Source organism: Mauremys mutica, chromosome 4 (genome assembly GCF_020497125.1).
Source record: "Mauremys mutica isolate MM-2020 ecotype Southern chromosome 4, ASM2049712v1, whole genome shotgun sequence".
NCBI classification, from domain to species: domain Eukaryota; kingdom Metazoa; phylum Chordata; order Testudines; family Geoemydidae; genus Mauremys; species Mauremys mutica.
Window position 1 is genome coordinate 7456429 of NC_059075.1, and position 20735 is coordinate 7477163.

At 48.2% G+C, this 20735-nt stretch overlaps 1 protein-coding gene across 11 annotated transcripts in view; it reads right to left on the minus strand.

Annotated features, from left to right (window-relative positions):
- Positions 1-20735, minus strand: part of TRIM9 (tripartite motif containing 9) — a 127908-nt gene that overhangs the window by 8492 nt on the left and 98681 nt on the right. For 2 of the 11 annotated variants that reach the window (XM_045014156.1, XM_045014154.1), the window contains exons 6-10: positions 18091-18236; positions 10644-10782; positions 4264-4452; positions 1301-1342; positions 469-492 (exon numbers count right to left, since the gene is read on the minus strand). In XM_045014156.1, coding sequence (XP_044870091.1) covers positions 469-492; positions 1301-1342; positions 4264-4452; positions 10644-10782; positions 18091-18236 — 540 coding nt within the window. Of the gene's footprint in view, positions 1-468; positions 493-1300; positions 1343-4263; positions 4453-10643; positions 10783-18090; positions 18249-20735 lie in introns of all 11 variants that reach the window. The other 9 variants (XM_045014153.1, XM_045014155.1, XM_045014158.1 and 6 more) reach the window with 5 other exon arrangements.

Genomic DNA, 20735 nt, shown 5'->3' on the forward strand with positions numbered 1-20735 from the left:
GGGATGAGAAGCACCACACGCCACCTTGCAGGAAGGGAGCTCAACCATGAGGTTCAGCAGTGGACTTAGGCGGCGCTTATCACCAAGTACAGCAGGGAACTGGCTTGCTATAAACTCAGAGGAAGGTAGAAAGAGACTGGACTGGCTCAGTAGAATTTACCCATAGGAGAAGGGCTCCTTGCTCAAAAATTATCCCTGTGGGCATGGAATCACTGATGGAGGCTATTGATCCCTAGCCTGGTAACTGGCAGACCAGCGACACCAGAGTCATGGAGCCTGATCCTGCAAACTTTTACTCAAAGATTGGGGGGTGTTATGGTCTAGTGCAGGGGTTGGCAACCTTTCAGAAGTGGTGTGCCGAGTCTTCATTTATTAACTCTAATTTAAGGTTCCGTGTGCCAGTAATACATTTTAACATTTTAGAAGGTCTCTTACTGGTTTTATAACTCAATATAAAGGGTTCCATACCTGCCACCAGTTTTTTAATGTCAACTGTTGTCATTCCAAATGAAAGGCATGCAGGAAAGAAACAGGAAGTAAAATTGGCATTTATTAAAATAAAGAATTCAGAAATATTTGTTTTGCTCACATACTTTTCCATGTACTGTATGAATCTTTTTTTTCTCCCCATGTCCTGAAATTTGTGTATACATGGACTCACCATGGGCCTGCCTTGTAAATGAAGTGCGCGTTAAACTACACAGTGCATGAATCATTTGGTGAATTTAGCTGAGTTGGGTCATCTTAAAAGGGTTTGCTTTTTCCAAAAAGAATTAAGGGGCCTGATTTTGCAAGCTGCAGAGCGTTTGCTACTCCAACAGAAATCACCAGGAAATGCAGGTTTTCAGCACCTGTAAAAATCAGACCCAAATTCCTGATTCAGCCAGGTCAATGACTAACGTTGAGTGCATGAACAGTCCAGTTACCTTCAATGGGACTAATCATGTACTTAAAGTCTGACACATGCTTAAGTACCTTAGTCAGGTGGGGTCCAAATGTATTTCATTTTAAGGATAAGAGTTTGATGGGGAGTCCATTTCCACAGCCCAGCTTCAGGTTTCTCTTTAAAACCAACAAGCGGAAGAACTTACAACTCCTTTCACACCAAACCGAAATGACCATTCCTCATTCAAATCACTGGGATGGGATTGGAGAAACCGGGTGTAAAGTAGGAAACAGTCTTTGATTATAGTGAGCTGTCTATTTACTTTGTCAAAAAAAAAGGCTTAGCATAAAAATAAAATATAAAAAAATGACCAACACAAAGTAAGAACCACTTAATTGTAATAAATATACTTGCCTAATTGAGAGTAAGGCGCTGACTGTGTCTCAAAATTGCATCCTATAAAGAGATACTATATTTCACACATCAAAGCTCAGACGTAACAACCAGTCTCACAAAAAATACTTGTAAACACTTACAAAATTATCCATTTGATCCAATCACTTGAGGCCTGATTCATTAAAAGCCAAAGACCATGTTCAAGATTTTTAAAAGTGACTAGTGATTTTGGGTACCCAACTTAGAGACTCCTTGAAGGGGTCTGATTTCCAGAAAGAGCTGAACACTTGCCCTCTGACAATCAGGGCCCTTTAAAGTGTCTCAGGGTGGGAACCTAAAAACCCAAAGTATCCAAAATCAGTCGACACTTTTGAAGATCCTGGCCTGTATTTTCATTAGAGTCCAATGGATTGTACTGGCCTCTGAAAAAGAGCCTCTAGCAGCAAAAAGTAAATGTTTTCCCCATTCGGTAAATCTCCTTACATGCTGCATGCTCAAAAATACTGTCTGTGACTTCCTCTGGGGAAAGAAATCAGAACAAGATGGGTAGACAGCATCTGACTCAGAGAGAACTTTCTCCAGTAAGATGGAGAATATCTAGTTATTCTTCAAAAATCATTTGAAATCCACCCCCGCCCCCAAAAAAGGGGCAAGTGAATTAAGATTGACCGAGTCCTTGATCACTTTTCATGTTAACGTAGTTGGCTTTTCTGTAGCTACCTAACTCTAGTTTAGCTATTGCCGTATTTTAAGAGTAATTATGCTACAGTGCCTCTGAGAGAGAGCTAAGCGTCATTCTAGGACACTACACTGAGCATTTACTGATGGCATTTGGTACTCATGAAAATTAGAGGCTGACCACTGAGCAGAGCCAGAGTGAGTGTGTGCAGGTGCTATGCAACCTCCTTCCATGGTTCCCATGACCTACCGTGGAGCTCCCATGTGCAGCCAGGAGACTGCTGTAACTACTGGCTGCGGACAGCTCCAAAGGGCTGACACAGGGGATTGCACAGTGTAGGAGTTCACCACCCACATCCCCCTTTTCCCTAATGGCCAGGAAGGACATAGTCTAAAACCCTCCATATTGGCTGCGTGCGAACGGAGGATTCTCCTTGCATGGGGGTAATCTGACTAGGGTCATTAGCCAGGTTCTGCCAGCATCACAGGGCAAAGTGGCTGCATGCACCAGAGAATCGGGCCCAAATGTATCTAATTTGATAAAGGAGCTATTGCAGCGTCATACAAACTGTTCTTCCCTTATTACTCCGTAGCGATGTATCGAGAAAAGGGGATGTCTTTGCATCGGAGGGAAAGAAGAACCAGCATGGGAATGATGCGATCCCATTTTCTTGGACTATTTTAGGGCTGGACTGCTCTGGATGGGTCTGTGACTGGTTTCAATCTATTTGCATGCAAAAAATGGAGGTGTTTTCTCTGGGCCAATGTTTTCCTCTAGCACATTCACACCGGTCCCTCCAGGCAGGGTACATCTTGTATATTTCTCATTGAACCTCACGCTGCACTTAACTCCGGCTGGATAAAATGATGCAATGGCTGCTGAGGCAGTTTTAATGAATCGTGCCCTGTGCCCCCTTTCGAAAGGGTTTTTTTCCTCAAGGTTTCTGGGCTCTACTGTAATACAAATTAACCATCAGCAGGACAAATAAGAAGAAAGTGGTTAGATGGGTTTGTAAAATTCCAACCCCCGTCCCCCACTCCCACCCGCTTCCCAGACCTCAGCCTGTGATCCCAAAGATACACATCCCACATACAGGTATTGATCAAAGCTGTTACAATAGATCTTGGTACATTGGACACAAAGTCAAAACGTCCAATAACAAAACATAGTTCAAGCCAGCAGCGCACAGCAGTACAATGAACAACATGAAAGCACAAAGAAAAAAAGGGTTTCTGACAGGGGGTAGGGGCCCCTGTATGTTCTGGCAACTGTCATGCTGCAGCATTCCTCATTCCGAGTTGTGAGATGGAAACAAAATAAAAGGGACCCCACTCTCCCCTTGCTTAGCCAGTAAGTTGGGGGTTACGCCACTGGAGTGACACTGGTTTAAACCCGGCACGACGGGAGAATGAGGCCCTGGGAGCTTTAGAAATAAGAAATGTGCAAAAATTGGTCTCCGTGATTACGAAATAGCACCAAAGAGATCGGCTATGCCTGCTGCTCCTTTGCTAGTCGCTGTTCACCACAAGGTAAAGGAGACTCTGGCTGCACTTTGCACAGTGAATCAGCCTACACCCTTGTCACAAACCACTAAGGCAAGGGATATGGAGGCAGGCAGGGTACCTGGGGGGCTGTCCTGCACGCTACTCAGAATTTTATTCATGTTCTTTCCTCTCCTCTGCAGAAAAAGAGGCTTTAAATATCAGAGGGCCTGATTTTGACAGGTGTTGACACCCACCCCTCAAAGTTAAGTCAGTGGGAGCAGCGCCTTTAAAAATCAGACTCTACAGTCCTCAGATGAAAAGAGTTGAGGCCCTCTCAACGCCCTGCTGGCTTCTGTGTTTTTTAACATCTCTTTTTAAAAGGTCTGTTGGGTGGAGGGTTAATCGAACAGCCTTCGAAAGAGTTGCAATGAACAAATCTTATGGCAGCAGCTGACTTTCCTGGAACCGTCCCGTATCTCCCCAGCATTCCCTCAGAGGCGTGTGCCAGTGCTGTTCCTGTAATTCCAGCACGGCTCCTCCCTTGCTCATAATAGCTGTCCTATAAGGAACTGTGCACTGACCTGGGGCTTCCTAATCAATGCCGTTAAATGACAGCGACAATGGTATTGTTGTTACATACATCACAAAGCTACATCATCCAAATTCCCTTCACTTCGGGAGCAGGCCACTGACAAACAGAACAACTTATCCCCCTGGCATATGAATGTCATGGGAAAAAAACAAAACAAAACAAACAAATACTTCGGAGCTGCCCAAAAGCACAGATCAAGAGGAAATGCCAGACGTGCTCGGCTCACCGGCTGAATTCAGAGACTGCAAAGAAGAATGCAAGCTCAGCGGGTGGGACGAGGATCTTAGCTCAAAGTAGGATCTCCCCGAGAAGCTGGGTTGTAGATTAAGTGTGGAGGAGAAAGGACTCATTCTACGGAGCTGAAATCTTTCCAAAGGCACTGGAAAAGGGAGGGTCTGTTCTTCGGACTCTGTGTCTAAACGTAAGATCAATGCAAACCCCACATCAGAAATCTGCGGGCTGACTTCAAACCATTACCGGAGCCGAGCCCCCGGTGCAGAACGCAGACACTTTAACATGCACAGGCTGTGCTGCAGCGTGTGTGCTGAGCAGGACACAGGAAGTTCTGGAGCACAGATACCACTCAGTAATACCATATCATCGATGCTGTAACCAGTAAACATATTTGGGTCATCAAAAACATCCCTGTGGAGCTGAAGACAAATCTGATCAGCTGTTCTTAGGCTAAATCCTATTTTTAGCAAATTCTGGAAGGCATCACAGTAACGTATCCCACCGAGGGAGATGCACATCTTACCGTACCCAAGTCCCAGCAGATGTATTTTACATGCTATCAGATCCTCTCTTGTCCATTACACTCATCGGAGGAAAGGGCTGGCTGTGAAGGTTTTGTGTGGGGCTGGTAACCTGTCAATGCAATTTTGCGAGGCTAATCTAAACTGTGTTACTAAAAGGGCCCTCAAAAACTCACCTCACCCAAAGGTGGTAAAGGATGGCGTGTTTAACAATATCAAAAGGGCCATACTGGGTCAGCCCAGTATCCCGACTTCTGAGGGGCCAATGCCAGGTGTTTCAGAGGGAATGAATGGAACAGGCAATCTTCGAGTGACCCATCCCCCGTTGTCCACTCCCAGCTTCCCATCTTGGCTAAGGGCCATGGCTGGACCTACCCTCCATTAACTTATCTAGTTCTTTTTAGAACCCCACTATAGATTTGGTTTTTCCTAACATCTCCTGGCAATAACATCCCACAGGTTAAGAGTTTCTGGATAACTCTTTGCATCTATCAAAACACACCTCAGCCTCCCAATAGGAGTTTTGTTAGGAATTAACCCTGTGATCTGAGGGCCTAATCCAATGGCTACTGGAGCTGCTGGGAGTCCTCCCATTCACTTCAATGGGCAGCGGATCTGTCTCAGAGTGGCTGCAAGCAACCACGTTGTATAGGTGAGATTTCATTGTCCCACCACGGCAATGCAGGTCCTTTGTGACCACCCTACTCCCAAAGTGCACTGTCATTACCCTGATGCCTGCCCCGACAGCCTTTCCGCCCATCATAGGCAGGCAGTTGTGAGCAGAAGCTCTTGATGAAGCTGTGAGCATCCCTTGTCTGGTGATTCTGAAGGCTTGTGATACCCATGGGAAACCTAAGCTCCAACCCTTCTGCTAGTTTGCTTACCTTTCAGAGGACTTCACGATAACCTGCTCCACCAGAATGGGCTCCATCATTCAGAGCCAGCATACAGCAGCCTGTCCTGGCACAAAGCCTTACATGGTAACTGGTTCTTATGATGGGCCCTGGATGCAGCTCCTGCTTAGTCTAAATTCTTTGGAATCCAAAAGCGCTTGGTCGAATGAGCTGATAGAAAAGGCAGAGGGGCGCTGGGCGATAGCGGGAGGGAAGGAGGAGATGAGATCTGAGCATAAGGGTCTGCAGCATGTACACCTGCCTTAAAGGGTACTTGAACTTTTGTGTCTGCCAACCCTACGATAGGGTAACAGATGTGAAGCTTTGGAGAAGGCTGCTGTGCGGTCAGAGACATTCCCTATCAGCACCCGTAACGACTCCTCTGGCACTCAGTGTCTGGATTAAACCCTGTTCTCACACAGAGTCACACTGTCACACTTCTCTTAAGCCAGATCTACGATCTCCACCCGCAGCAATGCTGCTTCCTGCTGGGGAAGGCAGGTGGCCAGTCGTTCCTGTTGTGTTCTAATCCTCACCGTCTGCACTGCTCAGTGAATCTGAGTTACCTCTTGCCCTGCCTGTCCTTTGCCCTCATGAAAAACTGCTGTTCGTGTGAGGGTCTGCTTGGGTCCTAATCCGATCTGAAGGTTTTACAGAGCAGTGCAGTACACCCAGGCCGTTCTGTAAGACCTCTCTTGGAAGCTGATTTCACTGGAGCTCTAAAACCACGATGAAATCACCTACTCTGAGCACCACAAAGTTAAGAAAAGACAAATCAGGGGACTGAACCTGCTCCAAGGATCTCATCAGCAACCAATGATAGAATTAAGTCGGGCTCGTCCGCATTTACAGTACCAATGCCCTGTAAACCTGCTAAGGGAGGGTCACATAAATCGTCATCCGAGAACAGACAGGAGACACGTCTGCTTGGATACCTCTCTCCAGGGCTACCCATACAATAACCTGCCACCAACTTGGGGAGAAGAAATGATCTCAAGCTCTCATGCAGCCACAGTTGCGTTCAGTTCCTTGCTAACAACAGCAGACAAACTGCTGCCATTTTTAGGTCGGATGGTTAAATACGGGGTATGTGGCTCTTCATCTCTGGGAAACAAAAAGGCTACTTGGAGAATGTTTTTGCTCATCTTGTGGGACTATCCGCTTAAAATGACTCTGTGCAGTTAACATCCTCATCGGTAGGAGTCCATCCGGCCCCGCTGCAGGCATCTAGCATGACCCTTACAAGAACAAATTGTAATCTCTTAAAATGGACAACAAAATTGCCCTTTAAGACAACCGAGAGTATGTTTATCAGGATTGTCTGTCAGATTTATGAGGTCCCTACCACCTTGGGAATCTATTGCCTGAGAACGGTCCCATTGGCTTGGAGGAGCATTCTCATGCACGAGCTGAAGTACTGAGCTGGATCTATGTCTACACATGCCATGACGCTTGAGCTCATTATCCCTGCCCTATTCGTAGATACTCAAATCACCGAGGAACCCGCCTTGAAACTCAACATTTTTATTTTACAAAACACTCCCTGCCAAACTCCTGCAGCACGGACCATCCTATTCTTCATGCAGGGTGAAAGTGCCCAAAGAGATACTAGCACATTGCTACCTCCTCCTCACCGCGGTGAGGTTTCCCCAGATCGTCCCCTCTGAGCCTCCTGCCCCACTTGCTCCTCACACTGTCTCCCTAGTTAAGAGAGAAGATTTATTTTACTGCTCCTGTGGTTGTACTACAGGCAGTGGTGGGGGCATGGCACACGAAGCCCCATAGTTCCCTAGGGTCTATTTCAATGCGCACTGAAGTCAACAGAAAGACTCCCCTTGACTTCAGTGGATTTTGGATCAGGCCCTATATGCCAGAGCTGGAAATCAGTAATTAAACAAATGAACCAGACCTCCAAGTGCCTTCAGCTAAGCAGTTAGTAACGAGTTACTAACAAGAGATTAACAATGGTAACAACAGCACAGCCATGTTCCGAATGATCTTCTTCTCTTTGCTCCTTCCTCTTCTTTTCTTCTCACTTCCACTCCTACTAAAACACCCCACAGTATTTTACGGAGCAGAGTGGAAGGATAAAGCACTTTGCTAAACCCAGTTCATGCAAATCTGCACTCAGAAGCCCAATTCTGCGGCATAGGCCAGAAATAATACCCCAAGCCAGCTGTCAGTGCAGCAGGGGTCTGTTTAATGACTCACTCCGATACCCTTAAGCCGAATACAGGCACAATTTATTTCTCTGTTTTGGGCCCAAAGAGCGCTGAATGCCTCCGGGAGGAGAAAATGCTTTGGGACACATTTAGCTCTTTTTCTTTTTCATTGGAATAACAAAAAAGGAGCCATTCAGTAAAAAGACTCCAGTGAACAAACGATCTGTTCTGAAAGCCTGTCTCCTGGCAAATGCAGGAAAGAGAGCTCCAAGCACGACGCCATTGCACTGGGACCATCAATAGAATCCTTCTGGTGGGCTCCTTTGTTATGTGGGGCCTGCGCCAGGTGGACAGGCGAGGACGTTGGATACCACAATGCAAATATCCACCCAGAGGACACCTGAGTGTTGAGCCTGTGCCAAATATTCCCTTTTTCAGGGCTTTGGGGGACTTTTTTTGAAGGACTCTGGTCCCCTGGAAGGGCTGAACGTTTTAAAGTGGTTTGGCCAGAGGAGGCTGCTGATCATTGTGGGGAAACTGAAGGGGACGTGCCGTCACACCAGGTGTAGCCAGCAACACACCCCATTCCCAGAGCCTCTGGCATAGGGGGGGTGATGTGGGGAGACGGAGGTGGAAGTTGTATGGCTATAAAAGCACCATGGGATCACAATCTGGCTCAGCGCCTTCAGCTCATGAGGTATCTCCCTGAACACTGCCCCAGCTGTGCCATTAGGGTAGGGAAGGGTACAGCTCCATTTCAGGATACAGGCAATTAGACACTCACACCCTGCTGTGGTTAACTTCTAGTACAAGTGCTGAAGAAATGCTTCTTGGGACAGATCTGCGGTTTGGCCGAGCTCCACTCATGTAGGAGCCAAGGGGTGTAGATTTATATAATCCTCAGGGCAGTCAAGGGCCAATCTGACCCCTTATGTAAAAATTAAAGCAGCCCCAGTGCTGCTCTCACTTACACTGACTGGTGATGATCCCCTAGTGTCTGTGACGCTGCTGGGGGGTGCAAGAGGTTATGGTACTCTGGCCAAACCCCTGCCCGTCCCTGTGCTGGTGAGGGTTGGGACTGGTTGGTGTTGCATTGCCATAGCAGCTCTAAGGCAGCTGGGGGTCCCTCCACGCTTGAAAATCTCTGCTTAGCCCCGCTCTCCAGCTCTCCCTTTGGCAGCAGGAGCGGTGCTGAAGAGCTTTGTCGAGGGCCCTAAATGTTCCGACTCCTTTGGAGGTGGTTTGTCGTTCTGTACATCTTGTGAGCTCTTGGGGGATTACAGCTCTTTTCATGGGCCCCACATCGGTCCACGCCAACACGTACAGAACTCACGTGGACGCCATGTAAGTGTCGGAGGCCAAAATATGGCCCCGGATTTGTAATGAAAAGGTTTGCTTCTCCGGCAGCTCAGAGGAGGAAGAGCAGCTCTTGCTCCAGCTTCTCTCTGCTCTGTCTTCCGAGACGTGTCACTACACTTCATCCGTCTGTATTGCCGACATACTCAAAACAAAGGGAAGCATCATGGCTTCCTTCTGAACAATAGGCGTCATCTCCTGACGCATGACAAGTCAGAGATGTAAAAATGGCTACATCCGAAGCTGCCCCTACGCGTCTGTGCTGAGGTTTCTGATCACAAGACCTTTTTCCTCGGCAACACTCAAAAGCCGCAGCTCCTGCGTACGGACAAGCTGTGTTTAAACTGCCTTATGCACCAGCAACAGAACGACTAGTTACGTTCTGGTTCCAGTATCTCTAGCGCTGATGATAACTGCATGAAGTGGAAGGCGCACGGCTTGGTTTTCTAGAGCCAGGCTAAGCTTGTGGTGCTGGTGGTTAGAGACACCTGGATTTGGCTTGAAAAATGGAGCGATGTGGGTCTGGAAATGATGGAAAGGGAATACCAGCAGGTGTGGAGAACTACAAAAAAAGGGGTCACTTTTCCGCTAATAACTATACTTTAAAGGACTGCCGATGTGCTGGCACTGAGCTGACAGCCTTTATCATGAGATTATTACCTGCGGTTTCTAACTCCCAAGTCATTCTTCTAAACTAGCCGTCTGACTCCCGACCTGAATGTCAAAATCAAGCCTGCCTTCCAAGATGGATAAATTGCCTGGTGTGACAGACGTATGTAAAGGCAGGAAGAGAAAGGTTTCCCTCTGGTTACGCTGAACAGCAGCATTTAATATTCTAACTGAGGCAGCTGAAGGAGGTGGATGTAATCAGCTTTGTACATGGAATTGGTGCAGCTTTGCTGTTATATAGAAAGAACCCCAGATGGTCCCACAGTCTTTCTCATCCTTACAGTATACCACAGAGTGCGTAACTAAACACCATACATTACAATCAAAGCGCAGCCACGCACAGTGCTTGGTTTCTCTGGAATTTTTTTTTAATGTAAAGGGAATTAAAGACATTTGAGCTTCATTTTGGAATAATACAATTCCATCCAAGGTGCGAACCTGTCGTCATTCAAATCCTAAATGCTTTTCTCTGAGCGAGTGCCTGTCATCACATCACCAGCTCTCCTCCCAAGAGAGCGCTGTAATTCACTAAAATATTCAGCGAAGGAAAGGCCTGGAGGACAATTGCTGACATTGCTCTGGCCTGCTGACTTATAACCTGTACTCTTCCCATCACAGTCACTTTTTTGCAATGTTTGGCTTTTTAAATCTGGAGCCGTGGAGTTACTCCTTGCATCGCAATGCTAAGCGACGTGGATTTTACAGACCCTATGTGTGGGCAGCACTGGCTCTGGTGTATCATTTCACAATGACATTGCTCAAGCGTCTTACCCTCGGACGTCTGTAGGACCAGAGTCTTGCTGTACTGGCTGACTCCTGTTTTGTTGAAGGCTTTGACGCGAGCACTGTACGTGCTGTTGAAGTGCAGACCGTCCACAGTGCACATCGTCTCTTTCCCAACGTACACCTCCTAGTTAGCAAACAAAGAGCTGGGTTAGGGTCTGAAGCACCGTGCAGACGTCCTTTGCTGTCCAGCGTTTCCATAGCTTGCTCAAACACAGACATGCAAGTAATGCACCTTTTGGTCTCTCTGCACTGTCTGCCACAGGGCAGGAGATGGATGAAATTCACCAGCGCTGGATAGCACTAAATCATACGTTTGGGTCAAGATAAAATGATCCTATGACTTGACACTGGAGCTCTGACAAACCTACCAGGTAAAACCAGTTGCTATACAGTAAGGCCATTGCTGTTCATGTTGGACCAAATCCTGAAATCCTTCCTCAAGCAAAACTCCCAGAGAAGTCCAGGTGAGTTTTGCCTGAGTGAAGAAAGAAGTCCTGTAATCAGAAACTTGCACCTAGACTCTACTTTCTTGTAAGCCCACGTGGCAGGACCAACGCTCTACTGAACATACATAAGAACGGCCATACTGGGTCAGAAGAAAGGTCCATCTAGCCCAGCATCCTGTCTTCCGACAGTGGCCAATGTCAGGTGCCCCAGAGGGAATGAACAGAACAGGTAATCATCAAGTGATCCATCCCGTGTCGCCCATTCCCAGCTTCTGGCAAACAGAAGCTACTGAAAGACAGGATTATTCCACAGATCCATGGCCAATTCACCAATGTGTTATTTTGATGTCAGTTGTACAGAGTTATGATGGCCTAATGCTGGAGCAACCGGCAATGAATCAGGCCCACTTAGAGGGGATGTGATTTAAGCTCCTGGTTGCTTTTATTTGTGTTGCTGGGGAAGGGTTTTCTCTTGGTTTCCTTGGGAAATATCCTTCACTCTCTCCTTTCTTCCATGAACCCTTTGTGTCTCTCTGCTGGGAGTACAGACTGGAGTAGTCTGCATTTGTTTAAACAGTCTCTGCTTAAATACAGACGTCTTGTTTTCAGAATACTGCACATTTCTCCAGGCCTGAGCCTTTGGGAAAAGTTCCATGGACAAAGAACACAGAATTCTGCTCTGTATCTTTTCCCTCAATCTTGAGCAGATGAACTAAATTAGGCACCATTGCTGGTAGATATGTAAATTGCAGCTCTCCTCTGGTAACATGGTACCAGTCAGCACTGAGTCGTTAGCAGTGCAATTTGAGCTGTGAACTCAATTTACTGAACAAATGCAATAAAAAGTGAAATACACCTGGCACTGGGTTACAGAAACTGCTTCCCAGCTGTGTTCTCATGTAAGAGCTCTTACAGAAACACGGGGTTTATTACAGCCTCACTTAACACACTGGGTTCCCACTTTATCATCTTATCACTGTCCAACAGGACACTCGTTTGATTTGATGATTATAAAACGAATTGCCACTGGAGCTTAATCACTTTAAGTGCCCTGGCATACGGGCCAGCCCCGAACATAAACACTCCAGCTCACTTTTACTTCAATTTGTTCTTGGTCTTTTTTAATGATTTCATAGAATCTGGCTGTTTGGATTTAATGCACCATCTAACCTAATGACTGGTACATTAGAGAAGAGCCACACCCTGAACTCCAGGGCAGAGGGCAAATCCCTGGATTCAAACTCTTCCCTTCTGGCCCGGGTCCAACTCAGAACAGCTCCGGAGGTGCCCAGCTTTTGGTTTCCGTTCGGATACGGCCAATCTCATCCATTCCACTGGAGCCAAAATCTCTAAACTCACCATTCCCATCTCCCGTCCCCTGGGCCCCTCCAAAATAACACCACCTAGTGATACTCTCTCACATCACCGAGACGTTCATGAGAGTTAACTCATCAGTGAGTGCCAGGTGCTTTGAAACCCCCCGAGAGAAAAGCAGAATATTATTCGCTGCAGCACATGAACAGGAAAGATCAGTTTTTGACATGCTCCACGGACAGAGAGCTTGGCTATACATTGATCTGCACTTCTGCGTACATGGCAATGGCTGAGATGCTGGCGTGAGGCGAAATAGCAGCTGCATCTCCAAGCACAAGTGGATAATGCAGCAGATCTTGTCGGGCATGTCAGGAGCAAAGCTTTAGGGACTCAAGCAAACCCATTATTCTTTATTGTTGCAACTGCGGTTGAAAACCCAGACTAGCTCTGAGCAGGAGTAATAATCGCTTGAGACAGTCCAGATTGCCAAGCCATTTGTCAAATAAACTATGTGATAAGATTTAAATTTTGTATAGTAAATGGCTTCTAAAGACGTGACCCCGGGTTTGGAATCCACTTAGTGATTTGATTGGCCTTGAGGCTTTTCTTCTGGATAATCTCCACTGTTATCTGAAAGATCCTACGACTTAATAACCAGCTGTGGCACAGGGGAGGCAAAGCTGACTCTAAACCACCTTTCTGCCTCTCACTACCCTGGGTCAAAGAAGCCTCCGGCCCAAGTTAGAGCAGCCTCAGGAGTGCTCTAATCTCTGTCAGCTGGAGCAGTCTTTCATGATGACACCAAGCTGGGAGGGGTTGCAAGCACTTTGGAGGACAAGTTTAAAATTCAAAATGATCTTGACAAAATGGAGAACTGGTCTGAATTCGACAAGATGGAATTCAATAGAGACAAGTGCAAAGTACTTCACTTAGGAAGGAAAAATCAAATGCACAACTACAAAACGGGGAACAACTGTCTAGGGGGTAATACTGCTGGAGAGGATCTGGGGGTGACAGTGGATCACAAGTTGAATATGAGTCAGCATGTGATGCAGTTGCAAAAAAGGCTAGTATCATTCGGAGGTGTATTAACAGGAGTGTTGTATGTAAGACACAGGAGGGAACTGTCTCACTGTGCACTGGTGAGGCCCCAGTCCTGGCCACCACCATTGAGGAAGGATGTGGACAAATAGGAGAGAGTCCAGAGGAGAGCAACAAAAATGATAAAGGTTTAGAAAACCTGACCTGTGAGGAAAGGTTAAAAAAACGGGGCCTGTTTAGTCCTGAGAAAAGAAGACTGAGGGGGAACCTGATAACAGACTTCCAATATGCTGACTGTCATAAAGAGGATGGTGATCAATTGTTCTCCGCGTCCACTGAAGGCAGGGGCGGTTCTAGACATTTCACCGCCCCAAGCAGGGCGGCACGCCGCGGGGGGCGCTCTGCCGGTCGCCGGTCCCGCGGCTCCGGTGGACCTCCCGCAGGCGTGCCTGCAGAGGGTCCGCTGGTTCTGTGGCTCCACCGAAGCCGCGTGGCTCCACCGGACCCTCCGCAGGCACGCCTGCGGGAGGTCCACTGGAGCCGCCTGCCGCCCTCCCGGCAACCGGCAGAGTGCCCCACGCGGCATGCCGCCCCAAGCACGTGCTTGGCGTGCTGGGGTCTGGAGCCACCCCTGACTGAAGGCAGGACAAGAAGTCATGGGCTTAATCCGCAGCAAGGGAGAGCTAAGTTAGATATTAGGAAAAACTTTCTAACTGTCAGGGCTGTTAAGGTCTGGAACAGGCTTCCAACAGAGGTCATGGAGTCCCCATCACTGAAAACTTTTAAGAACAGGTTGGACAAACCCCTGTCAGGGATGGTCTAGGTCTGCTTGGTCCTTCCACTGTGCAGGGGGCTGGACTTGATGCCTTCTCAAGGACCCTTCCAGTCCTACGTTTCTATGATCCATTCTGCCAGCCCCAGATCACCAGACTACATCTTGCTGTGGCTGTGCTCTCTCCTAGCCTGGACACCTCTCTACGTGGAGGGAGGGATGTGTGGGTGGCCAGAGCCGGGTACACCGGCTTGACGCTACTCGGGATTCCGCTACAACAGGGGACTCGTGTGCTGCCCCTTCTGAGCAGTTTTACGTTACCTGTTCTGTAACTGAGCAGCGCAAAGAGGACTCAGCCGGGGCGAGGATCTGGCCATGGTCATACATAGTAACACCAGGGGCTCCCCCCTGCATAGCTAGATCTGGCGCATAACAACGTAAGCACAAAGTAAAGGGGGACGAGCAGGACACGTCGCTCAAGCAAACCAGATCCTCCAGCAATGAATCCTACAGCACAGCTCCCAATTACACCTGCCTGGAGACAGGAGAAAGGCCTAAGTGGGGGTCGTGTAGCTAAGCACCCCCTTAGCATGACTGGGATCATGGCTAGTGATCATCCAGTCTTCATCCTTCCTCGCCTTGTGCAATGGTGAGCAAGGGCACGGCCTGGCGGGTATCATTGCAGGTGGCTTCACCCACGCTGGAGCACTGCAGCTCCTTGCAAGGACCTGCAGGCTCCATCCCTATCGGATGAGATGAGCTGGTTTTAAAGCACTAGGTCGCTATGTGGCCGTGTTCTGAGTCTGGGACCCGGCTTGGCACCTGGATCCTGGGATCACGGGTGACCCTCTCAGCACTGGGAGAAAGGAGCGGCTCGGCATGCAGAGACCCTGTCTGATTCTGGAGTGGCAGGGACTCAGAGGCAGCCAGGCCCAGTCCTGCTTGACTGGAAGGAACAGGCGGGTTTGACAGTGAGGCAGCTAAAGTGAAAAACTTGGTGGTCTTGAGGCTTTGGGAGTCCTCTAGAGAGGACACTGAATGGCTGAGTTTAATTGTCCTCCCGTCACATTGTGAATACATTTACTCCTGAGGGCATTCTGCGCCAAAAAATTACAAATTCTGCACCAAAAATTGAAAATTCCATGCCAAAAATTGAAAATTCTGCGCCAAAATTTTTAAAAATTCTGCGCACAATATTTTAAAATTCTGCAAGTTTTATTTGTTAATAAATAAATGCAGAGGCTCCAGCATGGCAATGGGGAGCACAGGCCACTGGCTGCATTGAGGTGGGAGATCACCCTGAAGCCCCCACCTCCCCCAGGACATGGACTCAGCGGTGAGGCCGCACCTGACCCTGACACAACAGGGCCTGGGCCTGCCCCAGAAATAGCCTGGGGTCCTGCCCCTCTGCACTAGGTGCACCAGGTGTGGGACAGGCAGCTCAACCAGGCAGGATCCAAGTGTGGAGGGGATCAGTGTGGGGTGATCCCGGTGTGGGGTGAGAGGATTCTATGTGGGACAAACTGGTTGCAGGCAGCTCATGGGCGGAGGGTCTAGGTGTGGGGGGCATCTGGATGCACACAGGCTCGAGGGGGCGGGGGTTGTAGGTGCCGGGGCAATGGGACTCTGTAGGGGCGTTCTCTCATTAAACTCAATACATCCTCTCTGTCAACTACCCGGCTTCTGCTCTGGATCTCTCCTGGCTGCGTCATGCGCAGCTGGAGTTCAGGAAACACGGTGGGCTGCTCTGAATGGTGATGAATATGCTAGAGAATAATTATGAGCATGTCCGATCAGAGAAAAATCACATTTTAATTGTATAATTACAGCAATTTAAAAGTCCCCAAGCCTTAAACGCCTCTGATTGCCAGTAGTATAGCAAACCGCAATCCTCCATGGGAATTAGCAGCCTTTGCAAGAGATGTTTGACAGCCTACTTTAAGCCGTTCAAGAAAGTGCTTTAAAATGAGTTCTTTTCATTTCCAAAGCGTGCGGCTCATCAAGGCAAATATTATCTAACAATAAAAAAACCCTCTAACCTGCAGCCTCAGCTCAGTGGACCTCTCAAATACCATTATTTGAAGATAGCGGGAAGGAAGGATGAAGAGTTTGGAGCAGGTCTCAATCACTCATTACAAGGGCTAGGCATAAGCATCACCTGATTCTGCAGCCATTACATGAGAAGGCGCTGCAGCCTTCAGCGTTAAGTGAACTTCCATTCTCCTATCTGCAGTTTATCCCCGGTAAACAAACTGCACAAGCAGCTGGGGCCAAATTCTGTGCTCAACGACAATGGGAAATAAAGGGAGTCAGACTATCATGGGGAAGCCATGTTAGTCTGTCTCCACAAAAACAACACGGAGTCTGGTGGCACCTTAAAGACTAACAGGTTTATTTGGGGATAAGTTTTCGTGGGTAAAAAACCTCACTTCTTCAGATGCAAGGGAGTCAGACTGATCAGCGTAACCAGGGGTGGGATTCTGTGAGTATTTGCAGTGCAAGTGCATTTGGAAGTGGATTTGGAAACAAGGGAAAAGTCCACCTGGAGTTTGGAAATATTTTTGTATAGATGAAAAAGGCAGGAATACAAATTTATTAAAAAAAATTGGAGACCAATCCTTAGGTTCAGCCACCTCTGTGCTCCCCTGATCCCATGACTGGCTATTGGTCAACTAGCCCCCTGTGTAACTTAAATTGTTCAGTCACAGGAAGGATCCTTCCAAGTGAAGGAGAGAATGAGATATAATGTCTGAAATGAAAAGTGGAGAGAGAGAAGAGTTCTCCAAGAGGGAACCTGATGGATGTGGTCATGGCTAGAGACTCCAACAGCTTAACAGCCAAACAATGAAAGTTACCCAGGAAAGTAATTTCCGTGCAGGGTCCTGCTATCACCACTGTATCTTTGCAGGAGTGACTCTCATGTAGAATTGGTAGGCCCTGTGTAATAATCTATCCCCAGCCACAGAGCAACTGTACGGTGTCTTCCATCATTGCAAGCACTCTTTGGCTGATTCTTTCAACAATCTCTGAACTGGTGTCTACAGTCGATCGTTGTGAGACCACTTCCCGCTACCAGGTTAGCAGTTGTGTTTTCAATCCACAGATTCATAGGCTTGTCAGGACAGAAAGGGCTATTCCCGCATCAAGTCCATCACAATAAGAATATTTATTGGAATAAAAATCAGACTGAAGCTGTTGGCAAAAAGTGAAAGATTCAGTTCAAATCCGGGGGAAGCTTATACTCTATAGCAGGGGTCGGCAACCTTTCAGATGTGATGTGCCGAGTCTTCATTTATTCACTCTAATCTAATCTAGTTTCGCCTGCCAGTAATACATTTTAAGGTTTTTAGAAGGTCTCTTTCTATAAGCCTATAATATATATGTATGTAAAGTAAATAAGGTTTTGAAAATGTTTAAGAAGCTTCATTTAAAATTAAATTAAAATGCAGAGCCCCCCAGACCAGTGGCCAGGAACCTGGCAGTGTGAGTGCCACTGAAAATCAGCTTGCGTGCCCCCTTTGGCACGTGTGCCATAGGTTGCCTACCCCTGCTGTATAGAAATAAACAACAAATGAACTCTTCTAAAAACAAGACAAAACCGGCCTGATTCCCCACTGTCTTGCACCTCGTGGAATCATTTACACCTGTGTAACCTGAGTGAAAACAGTACACAAGGCTTAAGATTTCTATGATTCTATAAGGCAGTGGCAGGCTCTCTGGCCCAATGTATCTCCGCAGAATGGAAGCCTGCTTTCTGTCTATTGGCAATGCTCCTGGGGTGGCTCACTCGTCACTGGCATTGTCTTCCACCTAAGGCAAGGCATGTTTTATCAATGAAACAGTTGCTCTCAATACCTACCCTGAACTGACCACCATTCCCATCATCCAGCTCTAGAATATATCCTTCCACCTGCACCGTCGACAAAGGGGGCTGTTTCCAGGACAATGTGGCGCTGTTGTTGTGGGTGCAACATTCTTCTAGTTGTAGGATTGGGGGTGCCGGCACTGGAGAGGAAGCTAAACAAAAATTAGTGTAACCCTGGCTTCTACGACCACAGTGGACATCAGGTGTAGCAAGTGCATTCAAATTGCTGTGAGGCACGTAAACGCATGCACATTTTCTCCAATATATGGAGGCCATGTTTATAACCTTGTTACCCAGCCAGCATTTCATGCTGGACTGAAGGTAAAATCTCACTGGACTGAGGCAGAGAGGAACAAGAAGGGACTGTTTTCTCAAGTTACTTACCGTCAGAAGCTTTGCAGAATTTGGGTTTTTATCAGAAACTTTACTGGGGCTAGTTCATTTTCTCTTACATTTTCTTTCTAATAAATTTTGGATGAGCATGAAATCATAGCACCATGCCCCCACTTGTGAGAGTAAGGCTCCCATACCTAATCCACTCATCACAACACCATAACCAAAGACAAAGACGGTCATAGGAGCACCTCCCCGATGTATTCTGAGAGTCTGGCTGCAGAGGGACAGGCATTATCATTCCCGGATGAGAACACTGCCACTGGTTGCAGTGTCAGTGGAAAGAGTGGGTCTAATTCACTTCTCTGTTACCCCAGGTTTCTGCCATGCAAGTTCATTGCAATCAAAAGAGTTACACCAGCGTATCAATAGAATAGCGGAATGGTGAGCTGGGCTCACAGCCTTTGTGATGACTTGTGGCTGGAAGCGCACCTGATCTTCCTCACGGTGGGTCATGAAGGAGCAGTAATTGTGTGTGTGTGTGTGTGTGTGATGGGTGCGGCGAGCCACATATAACAAGAGATAAATATGTTTTCAATTGTGCTAATTTAGTGCGAGAAAATGTTCTGGGTGGACATCGCTGTCAACCAAAATTGGCCAATGATCCTCTCCACAAAGTCTTGCCACTGTACCTCAGCCAACCCACAGTCACCATTCCAGAGGGGAGCATAGTGTGGACTCCATGGGTACGTCTACACAGCAGCTAAACACCCACAGGTGGCCCAGGTCAGCCGATTCGAGCACACAGGGCTTTGGCTATAAAACTGCTGTGTAGATGTTTGGACTTGGGCTGTAGCAGGAGCTCTAGGAGCCTGCAAGGGGGAAGGTCCCAGAGCCCGGGTTCCAGCCTGAATCCAAACATCTACACAAATGCGCAGCTCTGTGTTTTCCCATCTCACAAGGTCCCCAAAGCCACAGGCTGGCAGCTGTGCTGCACCTGGCACCATTTACAGGCGCATCCCAGCAAAGCAGCAACTTGGCAGCCTTTCTGGTGGGGTCTGTCTGCTTCACGGCTTCCTCAGATTGTCTCGCGTTCTCAGTCCTAAAAGAACGGAACAGGAAAGGCACAACACAGGCACAAAGGGGAGGCGAATGGGAGGCGGCAGGTGGTAGGGGGTGTGTGCAAAGGAAAAGGTATGAACGCCGGAGGAGGAAACAGAACTAACAAGAAAGGAAAAAGAGAAGCCAGATGCTGGGATTCAAATACACTGGAGGAATCCTCAGCTGCCCTGTTAATGGCCCCCTGGCACCACAGGAGCAGCACCAAGAGGCCAGATCACGAGCCAGGTACCATACCTGGGAGACATTAAGCCATGTGGCTAATGTCTGTGGCAGCCTCCCCGGGGTTATCACTATTGGTCTCGGATGGTTTCTCCGATGCGCTTTGCGAACAGGCTTTTCTCCAGCAGCAGTGAGACGTTGTCCTTTCCCAGCAGTTTGTTCCCTATGGCTCCAGTGCCTGGCATGTTCCCTTCCATTCCTCAGTTCCGATCTGTTCCCCCTTTCCCCAGGATCTCAGGTCAGGACCTTCCCCCACATCTGGGCTTTAGGGCAGGAGCTGCTCCCTGGGGTTAGTCCCCTCCTGGCTCAGCTGTTTTGTGTTCTGAAGAACTGAAATGGCGCTTCCTCTCCCAGGTGGGCAGTGCGCCCCTGGTCCCACCGCCGCAGAGGGTGCAACCGCGCTGGCGGCAGGCTATGTGGAGGAGCATATACGCCAGCCGTTAACAGCAGCAACAGATTGGAAACCAGCCTCTTTCCGTCCATATCCTATGTGCCCATGGGGGGGGGTGTCTTTCTACATGGCAGGCTGAGCACTAGGTAATGTATTCCCCCCCTCCCCCCAAGAGCTGGTCTATACAGGAGACTCCGCTGTACTCTCCCAGGGACAACGCGCACTCGCCTCATTCCTTTCTCTGAGCGTGCTAGGAATGGTCCCAGCATGTGCCGCCATTTCCTTCCATTATTACTCAGCTCCGAAAGGAAGGGGAGGGGCTCCATCATCTCACACCCAATATCAGAGCTCCAGAATACGGCCAGTCGGGGCTACCTCCAACACGGCTGCAAAGGGAGAAGAATAAGGCCCTGGCCCTCCAAACTGAGTAAGTAGTGGGGACAGGGCAGCAAGTGCGAACCCGCTGCTTGTCCCGAGCTGTACCTCTCACCCCCCCGTGCCAGCCAGCCGAGCGGGAGCATGCCACACGCTTTTAAAGACTGAAGCAATTTACTTCTGCCCAGCGCAAGAGGGG